The 16,161-nt window shown below is 40.1% G+C and overlaps 2 protein-coding genes across 3 annotated transcripts in view; one reads left to right on the top strand and one right to left on the bottom strand.

Moving 5' to 3' along the window:
• Positions 1–325: 325 nt before the first annotated feature.
• Positions 326–16,161, bottom strand: part of cndp2 (carnosine dipeptidase 2) — a 40,781-nt gene continuing 24,945 nt past the window's right edge. The window contains exon 13 of the mRNA XM_061759753.1: positions 326–335. The gene's annotated coding sequence lies outside the window, so the exon portion shown is untranslated. The remainder of the gene's footprint in view (positions 336–16,161) is intronic.
• Positions 5,830–15,982, top strand: slc39a4 (solute carrier family 39 member 4). 2 transcript variants are annotated; one of them, XM_061759751.1, is made up of 12 exons: positions 5,830–6,148; positions 9,108–9,473; positions 10,282–10,477; positions 10,550–10,692; positions 10,759–10,930; positions 11,208–11,380; positions 11,571–11,759; positions 12,758–12,862; positions 12,932–12,989; positions 13,151–13,303; positions 14,105–14,292; positions 14,453–15,982. In XM_061759751.1, exons 1-12 carry the CDS (start codon positions 5,927–5,929, stop codon positions 14,579–14,581), a joined length of 2,094 nt encoding a protein of 697 aa, XP_061615735.1. In that variant the 5' UTR covers positions 5,830–5,926; the 3' UTR covers positions 14,582–15,982. The 2 variants fall into 2 exon arrangements, with proteins under 2 accessions (XP_061615735.1, XP_061615734.1); XM_061759750.1 differs by having other exon boundaries at positions 10,550–10,930.

Raw genomic sequence — 16,161 nt, 5'->3', positions numbered from 1 at the left:
GAAGGTGAAAATGCTGGAAGAGAAGGAAAAAGAAAGAGAGAAGATGTTCCTCTTCTCCGTCTGTGGCTGAAACTAATTGGTCCAGGATTAGAAAATATAAAAACACACACATACACACACACTATTTCAACACAGGTCTGGTTGCCATGGAGATAGTGCTGCGCAACAGTGCAAAAAGAGGGGGGTAAAGAAAAATAACAGCGCTTGCTGTATTAATGACAGCTTGAGATGAAAAACTTTTTAAAAAAGAAGCCATCCTCGCCACTTCCTCATAGAAGAACGCCTGCTCGGAGGAGTTTGGTGTGGAAGAACTTGAGGGAGGGGATCGGGGTAGTTATCTACATTTTGTAGGAAGTCTGCCCAGAAGAGCGGAAGCTATTGTTTTTGTGAATACACCATATTCCCCAAGTATGTGATGTGGAACCTCATTGCTAACCAAAACAGCAGCACCTACCAAAACATTACATTAAAGGTTTCCCCTCCAGTAGATGCTTTCCCCATTGCAGTTGAGTGATTAAATGGTCCCCGACCACTGTTTTGCATGAATACATTTTAAAAATAGATTTTTTGGCCTTTCCACTCATTGGTACTTGTAACGGCCACATGTCCCAATATTTTTGTCCATGAAAAGTCAGCACACACGTGCATGTGCTGTGCATGCGTGTGAGGCCCATGTTCACACTCAACAACATCATTAATTTCTTGACATTCAGCTTTAATGATCTTTGATTAAAAATGTCTGTTTTTGTGATAATGATGTTCCAGAGAGAACAAGGGATATATTAATTACACACACACACACACACTCACACACACGCATGCACGCACGCACACACACACGACTCTAAAACAATACACACCTCGCAAGGCCAGATGTTAGCGTTTGCATTTCTGTGTAAAATCAAGTATGAGAAACATGTTTCAATTATCTGGCCACCTGGACTGTCTTGTTGCACATACATATGCAGGGAAAACACACACACACACACACACACACACGCGCACACATTACAAGCAGACACACTTGTGGTGCATGTTTTCATCACAACAGGATGTTGCATTCATTACTTTCCTTGATTAATTAAGCCGAAAAAGATCTGATTAAAGGTTTGATTTACATGTCAGGCACCAATCGTCGTCGTAATAATGCTAATTTCATAAGGTCACGTTATATTCACTGCTATCTGCTGTATAATCGGTCGACCGAAAATGTGTGTACATCTTCTCTGGGAAGAGGCAATAAGGCAATTTATAGTTAGATTTACACAAAAGCTGCATCCAAAATTCTGCCTTTACGAAGAGTAGTGCTCAGTTTTGATTTACACTGACAGATGATTTGTTTTCTATTTATTTTGAAATTTATTTTACACTGTCAGATATTTTTTATATTGATTTTAAATCAAAGTATATATTTCAAAATTTTTGTTTATATTGTCAGATTTTCTTTTTAAAACATTTTACACTGTCAGATAGTTTTATGTTGATTTCATATTTTTACTTTTAAAATGTTTACACTTATAGTTATTTATTTTGTTTATTTAAACAACTATTGTATATATATATATATTAAATACACTTTTTTATATATATATATTTGTACATTTAATTTACAATGTCAGATTTTTTTTTTTTATTTATTGTCCACGAGCAGAGAATATTATATTTCAAAATGTATTGTACCCTGTCACATAAATTTGTATTCATTTTAAACTATTAGAAAATTTATTTTTATTATAATTGTGTTTGAAAAGGTTTTACATTTATTCTACAATATCATATCATTTTTGGTAATTTATTTTTAAATTTGTTTTACGCTGACAGATTTCCCTTTTCTTTTTTATTTTAATTTTTATTTCACCCTCTCAGAGAATAAATAACATCATTTTTATTACTATTAGCTAATTTTTATTTACTTCTGATAAAATAGCGGGGGGGGGGGTTTGGTAACGTTTATTTTCCTTAATCGAAATGCAAAAGTGGCACAATTTGGAGTTCAACCAAGATGCCTCAAAAGTCAAACAAAACACGTGACGTCAGCAGGTTTCGTGAGACTCCCCCCCCCCCCCCCCCCCCCCACACCTTATGCCACCACAGAATTTTATTAGTAATGACAAAGAGGAAAAGTGCGATGATGATAAACATAGAATAGAAAAATGTAACTTATTGCGCCATCGGTAAGTGTCTCAGTGCAGTGTGAGGTGTGCAGTCACAATGACATTCGTTTACTACATTTTTCCACTTTTTCTTCCTACTTTGCTTTACTTCATTCCTTCCGTCTCATTCTTTGATTTTTCTGCCATCGCGCCCGGTTCACGCCGCCTCCGCCGGCGTTCTTCTCATTTCCCAGTCCACTGAGTTAAATATAGGGGAGGAAAAAACAAAGCCATCAGACCGTGACATAGTTATTATTTTAAAGTGAAGTGCTGTTTTTTTCATTTTTAATTCCCTCTCATCCCCCTCTCTGTATTCCCTCTCTCTCTCTCCGCATTTGCAAAGCTTGTGGAATTTTAACGCCCAGAAGATTTAACACTGGGAATTAGTAAATCATTAACATTTGACCAGTGTGTTTGTGTTTGTGTGTATGTGTCTGTGTGTGTGTGTGAGTGTGCGCGCGCGTGTGTGTGAGACTGATTTTTCAAGGACTCTGAGGAAGAAAAATGCTTGGTTAGAATAATTATGTTCATATTGTACACTGCAGTACGGTTCCTGTGGAACTGACAACTGGAAACAATTTATTTATTTATTTTTATTAAAAATGGTGGAAACCAACTGCCTAAGTCAGCTACATGCCAAGAAAACTATAATGATTTACTGTTCAGTGTCTTCTTTTCTGGGCTAATCCCTCGTCCCTATCACCTCCATCTTCTCCACCAAGGCTCCCTGGGCCTCCTTCAATCCCAAAACCAGTGGTAGTCCTGTCTCAAAAAAGCCTCAACCATCAAGCTCTCCTTTTCTGGTAGCCACTCCGACATTTCGTGTATTCCACAAATCACTGAAAGCACCTTCATCATCTAACTATAGCGATGGTAAAAATGTAGGATTGGGAACTAAGGTTAGGATTACGAGTAAGGATTTGGGTTTGGGGTAGAGTTTTGGGATCACGATTTAGACTCTGAATAGATTTAGATTATGGTTTGGAGTAAGGGTTAGGGAGTAAAGTTAGAAGTAAGATTTAGGGTTAGGTAGGATGGTTAGGACAAAGGTTAGGGATAGGGAGTAAATTTAGGATGAAGGATTAGGGTTAGGAGTAAAGTTTGGGTGTAGAGTAAAGATTGGGGAGTTAGGTTAGGAGTGATAGAAAAAACTGAAGGTTGGGATTCAAAGTCAGTTTTAAGGGTTGTGGTAAGGGTTGCATTAGGTTAATGAGGGTTCGTCACAAGGGTTCCTTTTCTTTCATTTAGACTTGTTTTCTCGGGGGCCATGCTATCACTTTCGCTGGCATTTGACATATTTGCACTTCATTGATTCATTTTTAACTTGAAAGTGTCAAGCCCACAAAATACAGTACAACAACAAAAGCACGGGATATAATGACGCCATGGAGTGTGACCTCTATTTCGACCCTCCCCCATGCCCCACAACCCCCGCTTCCCTTCTTTACGCTAAATCCTTCAATCTTCATCATGACAAAATGGAGTGTAAATGACTTTCCTGGTGAGAAACGATTTAAGGAAAAAAAAAAAAAAAAGGTGAGGTTGAAGACATCACAATTAGATCTCTTGAACGTCTTACTTAACACTCGAGCAAACCCCCCCACCAACCCTTCAATTGCTTCATATCTTCACTCCGTAGGAAGGACCAGTGGGAAATCGTCTTGGGAGATTACCACCAATGTGTGTGTGCGTGTGTGTGTGTTAGAGTTGGAAAAGAGGCAGTGTATTAATGTAGCCTGCAGTCTGTATGCAACATGCATGAATTTTTGTCTGTGTTTTGTTTTTCTATGTGTGTGTGTGTGTGTGTGTGTGTGTGTGTGTGTGTGTGTGTGTGTGTGTCATCCAGGGAACACATACTGTAAGTGGATTAGCCGTCATGCTTTTATACATGTAATGGAAACATCAGGCGGAAAAAGAAAAGTAGGGCTGAGGCCAGGCTGCGAGTGAGAAGGGGGCGGGGAGAGTTGAATAAAAGTAGCGTGCAAGACCCTCAAGGTTTTCTTCAATAGCAAACGCTTTGTGCTGGAAAATTTCATCACCACCTATTGGAAATAGAAAAAGCCCAAGGAGATGTGGGCTGGCTTTCCTGTCGCACGTCTTTTGAGACACAAAGGACAGGAAAAGTACAGGAATTACTCGTACACACAGGAGCTGTCCAGCTTCTGATACTACCTCAGGAGACGGCATATTGCCAGGTCAACTTCATGCTGCCGATACAGATCAGTGATGTTGGAGAAAAATGATGGCTTTTGGCGGAGGTTTAAAAAAAAAAAAAAAAAAAAAAAGCTACAGAAGGCAGCAAGCCTCCGAAGCCGGAAAAGTGCCGGGTTGACCTCTCTCCAATCCGTGTCTGTGCTGTGTAAACAGACCGTTGACATTTGGGGGGGAAATCTGGAAAAACGATGCCTTTTACAGGTGGACTGAAAGAGCTACAGAATCCGTCTACCTCTGAAGACGGAAAATTGCCATGTTGACTTTGTCCTCCCATTCTATGTCAGCATTGTTTGTACAGAGCAGTCACACTGGGAGAAAAAGTGGGGGAAATGACAGCTTTTGCATGAGGCAGTTTGAAAGAAGTGACACAGGGCGGTATCCCATCTACCTCCAAAACCGGAAAATTATCGGGTTGACTTTGTCCCTCTGTCTTGGGTCTGTGTCGCTCATACGCAACTGCAATGCTGAGAAAAAGCCCCCCGAAAATGACAACTTGTACAGGCAGTTTGAGAGGGGCTACTGGAGGATGTTCTACAGAGATGCTGCAAAATGAGTGTCAGTGCATGTGCTTGTGTGCGTGTGCGTGTGTTTGTTGATCATCTGAATATAGTTCCATTCAGTCATGTTTAACGTAGCGCGCCTTGATTCCATCAACATGAATATCCCACACTTAACTTTACATTAATGTAAAATGTATTCGTTTGAAGTTTTCTGTTGTTGTTTTTTTTGACATTCTTAGCCTGTACGTCATCAAGTAGAGTAACTGCGCCACCTAGTGGCTGCGGTGTCGTTTTTAAGTACGGCGTTCTTCTTCTGATGAGACCAAACGTACCTTTTGGAATGGCGGCCAAAAAGTTCAACGTTGGTTTCATGGGACCATAATAACACAATGTGCCACATGCGGCGGCAGATTTCCAATGCGTGTTTTCTTTTTCCTTTGTAAGATAAGGCGCCCCATCGCCTGGACTTATGAAGAAGAAGATGAATGAAATCGTAGTCACGTCCTAAACAGGTGTCGTGGCAATTCTCATTTAATAGTCGTTTGATTCATTGTGAGCACAGCCACATGCCCGGTTATAAGCGGGCGTGCACAATTGTACAACCTTTTTATTTATTATTTTGACTTCCCCTCTCAAAGTTTTTATTTTTATTTATTTTTTAATTGAGTGTACAGATTATAGTTCATAATAATGATGGAAAAAGTTTTGAAATAATTTCTGCCATTTGAAAAGGGGAGTGTAGACGTTTTACATCCAGTTGTCGCAACCATATCCCGATTTGGTTTCTTTCTTTTTTCTCGATTTATTTTTATTTTATTTATTTTTTTACTGTCTGCTTGCGAAAACGGTTTGGAATGTGTACGCGTTCGTGCGCGCGTGCAGTCTATAACATGATCGGTCGGGACGTCTCAGCCAATCACAATGCAGAGGATCCTCAAGTCTGATAAGGGCCGGCGGCAGCGTCTTTTCCACTCAAGTGTGGTCTAAAACTCCAACAGAACCGGATGAGGCGCCACTTGTTCGCGATAATTGCAGCTTGAACTCTCGCTGGAAGCTAAGATGAAAAAGTTTGGCCGAGCGCTGCTCGTTCTCTCGGCCCTGACAAGTTGGTGTGCGCTCGGTTGCGCTTCGGTGTGTCCCGCCGTGGAGGAGGCGTTCGGAGCCGTGGTCGGCCTGCTGCGCCCCGGGCAGCAGCACCCGCTTCTGGGCGAGGACTCGCTCGTCGCTCTCTTTAATACACTGGAGAACCGTGTGCAGTGTGGACAAGTGCCGTGTGGAAAGGTACTCTTTTTTTTTTTTTTTTTTTTTTTTTTTTTTTTTCCCGCCTGTGACAAAGTCTAAGCGCGGCTCAGGTGCGGTGCTAAGGGATCGAGGTCCAAAAGCTGTTCATGTGCTAATAATGCGATTAAAACTACAGTAATGACAACTTTTCTGATCTTTTTGTTGGTTTGGTTTTTACTTCAAGCCAAATGTGCTATGAAAAAAATATATTTATAATAAACGTTTAAACTTTACATTTACTGTACTCTGGTCTTTGTTTGATTTTTAATTATTATATTTTTTTCCCTGCTACCACAAAATTCAATTCTATTTAATATTTATTTAATTCATTCAACTCCAACATTTCAACCTATGACATTCATTGGGCAAGTTTTTATTTTATTTTATTTACAATATATACTTATTTTGTGATTTCATTACATTTCTGTAAAGTATTTTTATGTCCTGCATTTATTTTATGTAATTGGTGCCATATTCTATATTTATATTATTTTTTTATATTTTATATCCTCTGATGTACACCACTTTGGTCAAAACTGTTGATTCTGAATGTGATCTATAAATACATCGTATTATATATATTTTTATATATTTGTAATATAGTTCGTTGATGGTTTTGTTTCATATATTTGTTGCCTTTTTTAAATGTGTTTTTCTATATATTTATTTAGCTTCACTGATTTTCCTTAGATAAACCTAATAGGAAGTAAAGTAACAAAATACAACAGTAAGAATAACATGATACATATTTATTAATGTTTTCATTAATGCATCAATTTAACAAACTAATAATGTTAGTAAAGTTGTTTATCTTTTTCATATTATTCTTATTTTATCTTATTTTCATATTCTATATATATGACACAAATCTCGGGACTTATTGGGCTAATCTGGGACATCGGGTATCGTATTTCGTGCCATATCGTGTGTGAATGTGTGCTGTAAGACAAATTCCTTAAATCCTTGAAGAACAACATCATATTTATGTATTTATTAATGATTGAAGGGACACAAAAATATTAAGAAACAAATATTTATCTCAGATGATGTAATGGTGTAGTCATTATTAAATTAACAAATATAATATAATATAGTTAACATTGTTAATTTATTAAGGACCAAATTAACAAGATAAGAAGAACAATGATTAATGATTCAAGTAAGAAAATATTGAGAGCATAGTATTTATATTAAATTATTTATATAGTCATGTATTAGAATTGTTACATTTTATGAGGATTTCAGGATTTTTGAGTTCCTTTGACATTTTACAAATTTTTAATATTGCATGGGGGCCGGACCGACTGTTTCCGCGGGGCCATGCGTGGCCCACGGGCTGTAGGTTTCAACCCCCTGTGAAACCGGGAATAAAGGAGTTTACTTTCTGTGGAGTCAATGTTCTACGTTTGTGAGCATGAGGTCAGTGAGGCCTAAGCGTCCTTATCAGTGTGTGAGAAGTCCTTGAACTCGTCGCATGTCAGCGTGATCGCGATGAAAGGAAGGCGCCTGATGGATTGTTCCCACTGGCGGAAATAAAACGGATCGGAGCCTGGCCTGCAGGCGATTAGTGATTTGCAAGTCAAAGAGAGTCCTCCATTGTTGCTTGTAATACTGTAGTCAGTGTCAAACCCTTTAGAGAGGTTGAATAAATCGATAAAAGTCAATTGACCCAAAAAGCGACGTGTCGTCAGCCAATTTGCTGCCCTTGAAAAAAAAAAAAAGCCTGTTGTGTGCATGTAATGTATGCCATCAAATGGTCGCTTTCGATAAATGCAATGAAATTAGCAATAACCGTAGTGCATCGTTTAAAAATAAAGTGAACACTTATCACAGTTAATTATACACAATTAATACCATTTTGATAACAACAAAAACGCTTATGTACACAAAATAGTTTCCCTGATTTAATTAACTTTTGTAGAGCTCGTACAGAAGTAAAAAAATCACTGGACATGTTATCAAAACAACGTGTTCCCATATTTTTGCTAACCTTGTCAACTGAGTCACAAAAAAATGCAAAATTGGCAAGTGATAACAACTGAAAAGGCCTGAATTTGTTTTTTTTAGCTTACACTGAGAAATCGGAACGCCAGAAGCTTGTGGTTTTTCGGCAGGCACGAGACACAACTCATTCGATGCGAATAATTCTTGGAGCCGACAACGTCACACAGTTCTTTTCGATAAGGCCATGGATGGGGAATAGCTTGTTTCTTAGAAAGTAGGAAGTACAGTCATCTTTTTAAATATAGACAGTAAAGGTAAAAAGTCGTCAAAAAAAGAAACACTCAAGTAACACTCAGTAACTCCCATTTGTACTTTTATTCCTTCCCACCACTTCCAACCAAAGTAGGATTTTGTTTGTGCAGGTTATTGTTTCCCAGTTCCTGGGTCATGCTACTTTTAGACGCCGCCAATAAACGGTTATAAAGAGCGAGAATGAGTTACAGCTACTGTGATTGATGCGTCATGCTTAGAAGTCAGTTGAATTTTTGTCTAAAATGCTGTAGTGGTTCCCAAAATGTAGTTGTGGGAAGTAATGACGTACAAACACTTCCTTACTGTACTTACTTGTACGTTTTACTTTTACTCCTTGCATTTGAAAAAGCATATCTTTTTACTCCACATTTTGTCAAAATAGGCTTGTTACTTTTTTTGACCACAACAGTCCGCTAGTTTAATGTTGACATATAATGTGAAACCCCATAGACATGGATATTAGCATAGAAGTCAGAGTAATTCTAAACCTTCAAACACCTGCAACTTTAACACACGGAGCTGCTGCGGCACAAAGTGGTACTATACTGGAGGCACGCAGCTCCAAAATCCTACTTGCTTATACAGTCTACCGTAAAAAAACGGGGAACACTGTAGTAACAGTACAGGCGATGTTTTACATTTCATTTTGATTTGGATTGGATAACCTGAAAACAATGGAGCACAAATGTGTTTTTATCCCCAGTGCAACCTAACAGATGCCGTCCACCAGCTGATCCACAATCACAGCGACCATCGGCAGGGAGGCGGCGAAGAAGATCACGCCGTTGACGGGTCGGGATTTACTGCCCTCGCCGCTGGCTGCATCCTGTACCTGTCCTCACCTGACACAGTGTGCACCGTGGCGGGCCAGGGGAGGTTGGGGCAGGAGGTAGAACACTTCTTGGATGGAATCGCAAGCGGGAATTCCCATGAACATCACCATGAGGAAGATGAGGAGGGGGAGGAGGGCGCGCCGTGCCATGGGCGTGAATATCAGCACGTGGGCCTTCGTGGACTAGAAAGTGTGCTCGGACAACTTCTGAAGCACTATGAGTCATCAGACATTGAGGTCAGTGGGAAAAAAATATTTGCTTATCGTTAGTTACCACCTGCTTTTTTACCTTAAGTGAACAAGCCAGCCAGCCAGCCAGCCTGGAGTTTCACAAAAATACCCAGGAAAGGTGAGCTGTCAGTGGCCAGTGCTTCAGCCTTACTGGGGCCTCCACCTGGAGCCCTTTGTTGTTGAATAATATTTGGTTCACTTTTAATAAGTGGTTCCTAATATGGCCCCAAGTTTTGGGACCAGCTTAGCCCAAAAAACAACTTTTGGGACAAAAATGATTCAGCCAGTAAACCAGGGTGTTGTGACAAACTTACCCAGAAAAGGTGATGTGTAGGCTCCCCCTGGAGCCTTGAGTTTTTGGATTAGTTCAGATCAGCTGTGTTGAGTGGTTCAGGATCTGGCCTATGAACAAAGGATGCAAGGTTTGAGTACTGCTAAATAAATACATAAATAAACTTGTTATAAGGATCGATCCAGCCAGCCTGGAGGTTGAGAAACTTACCCAGGAAAGATGAAGTGTAGACGGGCAGTCTTCTGGACATACTGGGGCCTCCACTTGGATACTTGTGAGATTCTTTGGGGTCAAATCTAGTTAAGTGGTTCAGATACAAGGTTTAGTCACAAATTTGGCACTTACTCACTCCTTTTTGAACCAGCAAGTCAGCCTGGAGTTTGTGACAAGCTAAGACAAACCGCCCAGGAAAGACGATCTGTTGGCGAGCAGTCTTCGCTGAACAGTGGGGCCATCGCCTGGAGCTACAAGTTGTTGAATGAAGCACACTCCATCTTTCTTTTTATCACCATTGTTAACCAGAGCTGCGTCGAAGCAAGCGACATCATGTCGGAGGTCGGCGCCCCATCAGCGGAGCAAACCCAGGCAGCGGGTGCAGTTCTGGGCCGGGTCCTGTATCACGCCCTGCGAGGTCGATGCTTTCAATCGCTCCCTGAGGAGAGCTTCTTCCTGGATTACATCATGCACCGACTGGGCTCTGAGAATTTCACCATCGCAGGTAAAAAAAAAGAAACAAAATACAAAAGACAACAGAAGAAAAAACCTTTAACATATTTTCGGGAACTCGTAGACCTGGAGGCTGTCATGAAGTCTCTGGACGTCGGACCCAGCTTGGAGTGGAGCCATGGACCCGAGGAGGACGAGCATGCGCATGATGATCACGATCATGGCAGGCGACGCCAACATTCGGAAGCAAACGGCACCTGGGAGGAGGTAAACACATCATTGAAAGTCATGAAAAAGTATTTTTTAAATTACCGATTGTTCCGATTCTCCCAGCACTGTTTTTCTGCGCACGAACTGGTGCTGATCCACGGCCTGGGAGCGAAGTCCCCCACCCTGGGTCGCTCCGACCTGGCCCGGCTTAGCCCGGCTCTGATCCAGCAGATCCTGAGCGGGGCCTGCGCCGGCTCGCACCCTACGAAACCAGACGAGCTCAGCAAAACGGAGAGTAAGTGCTCTGCGTGTAATAATCAGAGAAGCTGTCATTCACACAAAGGCATTAAAGTTCACTGCTGGGCCAATTTGAAGTCTGTTGCTAACCGAAAGAGCAGCACCTACCAAAGGACAGAAACAGTCTCTCAGATAAAAATTAAGTTGTGGCGTCTTACTGATGGTTATGTGTAGACTTTATTAGCACGCCAGTACATTCTTCCATTTGGTCACTCTACAATGTTACATTACTGTAGCTATGTTTGACTTTGACGCTCTCGTATGTCGTGGTTTAGGGTACCTGTACGCAACGCTGGCCAACGTGGTCATCACGCTGGCGTCCATGTTCGGCATCATGCTGCTGCTGTGCACGTCGTGCACCAGCGTCTTCCAGCTGTGCATCCAGTTCTGCATCAGCCTGGCCGTGGGCTCGCTCTCGGGGGACGCCTTGCTGCACCTGCTGCCCATGGTGAGCCATCCGCAACGCTGTTTCTTGACTTTTATTGCGTCAAGGTACGAATTTGATATGTGACAAATCGCACGGCACACCACCAAACAAAAATGTCACAAAAAGAAATTGGATCATTTCCACAGCGTCGTGGCTGGGGATCACTAATCTATATACTTGACACAAGACACCAATGTCATACTGTGTGTAGTTTCTGGGCCTGCACGTGCACTCGGACGAAGCCGGCGGCAGTGGGCTGAGGCACGACCACCATGGGCATCAACAGCCGGAGGTGTCGGACTACGTGTACAAGATGCTGGTGGTGATGGCTGGCATCTACTACTTCTACTTGATGGAGACGGTCTTCAACATCGTCACGCACAGACATCACCATCACGGGGTGAGCAAAAAGAAAATGGAACTGGACACTTCATTAGGCACACCGGCATGATCTCAATTGCGAGAGCTGGATCACAAATACTGCCTTTTTGATGGATGATATAATACAGATTTTATTGTACAAATCTGCCATTAATATATAAAACAAAAGAAAATTGTCAATGCTGCCTTTACAAATCGCATAATCTGATTCTGAAAGAAAATAATGTTAAAAATCTGCCTTTATTAAGGTAATAATGCTGAAAAAAAATGAAATTAAAGAAATGTGTCAATTCTGCCATTACAGTTCAAATAAATAATTAGAAACATTAAACATTTGCCTTAGTATGTGATTATAAAATCTGTCTTTACTAATAAATAAAATAAATACATATAATTAATCAATTTTAAATATTGTAATTGTAAATATTTACACAAATTAGCCTTTACAAAAGTAATACAAATAATAAACAAACTGTCTTTGACAGATACAAATAAATAATAAAATAACGAAATAAATAAATTGATTCTGCCTTCGCAAATAAAACAATTTGCCTTTACAAATATAATACATAAATACATTTGGCATTTACAAAGAAATTAAAATAATTTGAAATTGGAAACATGAAAATGTTTCCATTTACGTATTATTATTATTATTCTTTTTTTAATTATATTTTGATTCATTGATTACAAGACATCTTTTTCACTTTTTGAAATTATAATTATTGTATTAATCCCAGTAAACTACTGTACAAGTAAAATGTACTTTTCTTCCAGTATAATTAACTACATTATGTTTAATTATTCCAAACCGTTCCGTTAGGTTCACTGCCCTTCAGTGATTGGCTGGGACAAGTCACATTGCTCTACTGCCTTTTTGACTCAACTTACCAAATATAAATACTTTCCATACATTTTAGACAGCTATGGCATTGGATGTCATTAGAATGTGCAGGTGAACTGAATTGGAATATCTTATATCCAAAATGTTAAAATTCTTTGGGACAAACCTTTTAGGACGAATCAGAGGATCACCACTGCGACCACGGACGTGTTCTAGAGATGTATCAACAGGAGAGGAAACAAAAAGACAAATTGCACTCAACTTCCAAAGCAGACCTGGTAGGAAATGTTGCACATTTCAGCAATATTGATATTATTGTCACTGTCATTACTGTGATGTGTGTCAAGGTAAAAGAGGAGGAGGAGCTCGAACGCAACCTTCACAGGTCCAGAGAGCGGACCAGAGGTAAGACTATACTCTGTACTGTACTGTTTCCCCCCCCGCAAGGGACAGAGTCCTGCTGCGAACAGGGAAAATCCACAAGTAATTGAAATCCTCCATAAAAAAAAATGATAATTATCTTTAAAAAAAATTGGAAACTCATTAACATCTGTGTGTTTGTACAGAAAAACGGCTGCTGCCTTACATGATCACCTTAGGGGACGGCGTCCACAACTTCGCCGACGGCCTGGCGATGGGCGCCGCCTTCTCGCTCTCGTGGAAATCCGGACTAGCCACGTCGCTGGCCGTCCTCTGCCACGAGCTGCCTCACGAGCTAGGTGATGCATACACACACCCTGAAGTTTACAGTCAAAGAAAATCGGCTACAGAGGCACCTAAACGGCAGGAGGGTCTTACTGCGTTCCTTGCGCACGAGTTACATTATGTGGAGATGGCGTCTTGAATGGTGATTAGTGTTCCAGTAGACTCTGACGTGTGGTCGCGCCACAACGTTGTGTTGCCAAACAAAACAGCAGCCCCTACCGAGGAATGTAACCTCCATAATCCTTTGATTATTTTGTCAATAAAAGTCAAAATACAGCTCTTGTCCACTCAAATAGACAGAAACGCACTCAGATATATATCGAGTATCGAGAGAAAATGTTGCAACCAAACCCTCTCAATGGTCCTTCGATTTGAAGATTTTGAGAATAAAAGTCAGTAGCATTCGTCAATGGCAATAGATGACAGCATTAGTCAGTGATGTTGGGGAAAAATACAGCTTTCAACCAGCTAGAAAGAAACACATTGAGACATATAAAGGGAACATTCTGCAACCAGATGCCTCAGGAGTTCTTCAATTCTGATATTTTGTGATTAAAATTCACCAGCATTAGTCAGCAGAATTAGCTACCCATGTAATTCAATAAAAATACAGCTTTTTTTTACAAATAGCCAGAAATGTATGAAGATGCATATGAAGGGAAAATGTTGCCAACAAACCCCCTCAACGGTCCTTTGGATTTTGTCCTCAAAAAACGAAAGCAGCATTATTTAGCGACATTGGGGAAAATCCAGCTTTTATTCATCTTCATCTTTTACTTTACTAGTCGTTCATTCGAACTCTTTGGCCCTCCCAGGCGATTTCGCCATCCTTCTCCACAGTGGCATGTCGGTGCGCCGGGCGCTGCTCTTGAACCTCGCCAGCGCCATGACCTCCTTCGTGGGCCTCTACATCGCCCTGAGCGTAGCCACCGACCTGGCCACCACGCAGTGGATCGCCGCCCTCACGGCGGGCCTCTTTCTCTATGTGGGCTTGGCCGACATGGTGAGTGGTACTACTTCAAAAGTACAGTGCGACCTCTCAATTGAATAGAGTAGTTAGATGGGCGGGTGGGTAGATGGATAGCTAGATAAACTGAAACAAACAATGAAGAGATGCATGTAAATAAAAATTATTATTTTTTTGGTCATGTTCCCCACTCCAGCTGCCCACCATGATCCACATCAAGTCCAAGAGGCCGTGGCTGATGTTGGCGCTGCAGAGCGTTGGCCTGCTGAGCGGCTGGGGCATCCTCCTGCTGCTGTCCCTCTACGAGGAGAGCATCAGCTTCTAGCAGCCTTGACCCTGCTTTGGTCTCAACACGAACAAGGATCACTTTGTTTTCTAGGATGTTAAATGTTTTAAATGTTAAAAAAAACTAACTCTTGCAGACACATTGTGCAAAAGTCTTTGCCTGCAGTTGCATTTGTTGTTTCAGCAATGTTGTAATGACTAGTGGTGGTCAAAGTACAGCCCGTAGGCCACACATTGCCCGCTCTGCTCTTTCATCCGGTCCAATTAACATTAGTTTCTCAGTTTTTTTCCGTATGAAATTAATTTAATAAAAATAGAATGTTTTATTTTTTTGCATGTAGCTCATTCAATAATTTGTTCATTCATGTATTAGTAAAATGAGCATGAATTATTGCATTATTAAAATACCAAATTACATCATCTGCAAAAATAAGTAAAGTAATGATTTGAAAAGCAAATAATTGTTTAGTTAATTACAAATGATCAACAATACACCTTAAAAATGAAAATGTGTTTTCAATAAACCATTTAACATTTTTTATTGTAGTGAATAATTGGTTAATTATATATTATGAATTTTTTTTAAAGATGAGCTTGAATCATTATTTTATCATTAAAATAATTTTACATTAAATACAAAAAAATAAAATTGCATGCCTCGCTAGATGCTACTGTTTTTGGTTTGCAACACAGTCAGTCTACTGTAATACTAATCGTCTTTAAAGACGCCGCTTGCCGTTAAAACTGCGCAGAGAACTCGTTAAATCTCCACACTTGAATTTATATGAGGGCTGTTTACATGCTTAGTGTGTGCTGCTGTTTTGGTTAGCGACTGAGTTCAAAAGGGCTCGGCCTCAAACTTGTTCACGTGTGAAAAATGTGATTGATATAATTACACCTACTACGCGTCTTTCCTTATGGCAAAAAGGGAGGCATCTATTTGAGAGAATCTCTTAGAATACAAAAAGCGATTGATGCGACCATAGACGTTTGCACAGCAAAAATGTTTTTATATCAGTGGCGAGCTACATTCAATCTCACAAGAGGAATCCAAGCGCTAATTAAAAGGGACTTTGACTGAAGACACACACACACACACTATGACCTTTTACCATTAAAGTTACTTCATAGCCACATGACAGCATGCCAAAGTCATCTTCAGTTTTTAATTGTAAAACGCACAGAGTGGTTCTTCTTGATGTATAACCATTATGTAACTTTGCACAGTTGTTTTTTTGTGTGTGTATTTAGGTTTATTAATGCTTCACAAGAGTGGTAAATATTGTTTTAAAAAAAAAAGTTTGATTTCATTTTGACTCAGCTCTTAATTTCCCTGATGGTAAATATAAAGAGGAAAAAAAAGTGTGAATATTTGAGTCTACAGTGTGATATATATTTTGTATATTTGAACAGTTTGAAAAATAAATATGCTTACAAAACACGGATTATTTTCATTTACTTTGAAATCTGACAAGGGGTTAAATTTAGTGTGCCTCGTCCATGTCAACAATTAACCTAAATATCAGATTATAATGAATAACTATGCCACAGAACACCACGAAGGCAGTCAGAATCAAGTGGAGAAAATATGGCACAAAAGTGACATTACAAAGAACTGAA

The sequence above is a fragment of the Phyllopteryx taeniolatus genome, chromosome 21 (genome assembly GCF_024500385.1).
Source record: "Phyllopteryx taeniolatus isolate TA_2022b chromosome 21, UOR_Ptae_1.2, whole genome shotgun sequence".
NCBI classification, from domain to species: Eukaryota; Metazoa; Chordata; class Actinopteri; order Syngnathiformes; family Syngnathidae; genus Phyllopteryx; species Phyllopteryx taeniolatus.
This window is presented reverse-complemented; position numbering and strand designations above follow the sequence as displayed.

Coding starts and splice junctions, on each gene's coding strand:
- slc39a4 (XM_061759750.1), top strand. CDS start 5,927: ATGAAAAAGTTTGGCCGAGCGCTGCTCGTTCTCTCGGCCCTGACAAGT. Junction 10,931..11,207: donor CGAGCTCAGCAAAACGGAGA/GTAAGTGCTCTG, acceptor GTCGTGGTTTAG/GGTACCTGTACGCAACGCTG. Junction 11,381..11,570: donor TGCTGCACCTGCTGCCCATG/GTGAGCCATCCG, acceptor TACTGTGTGTAG/TTTCTGGGCCTGCACGTGCA.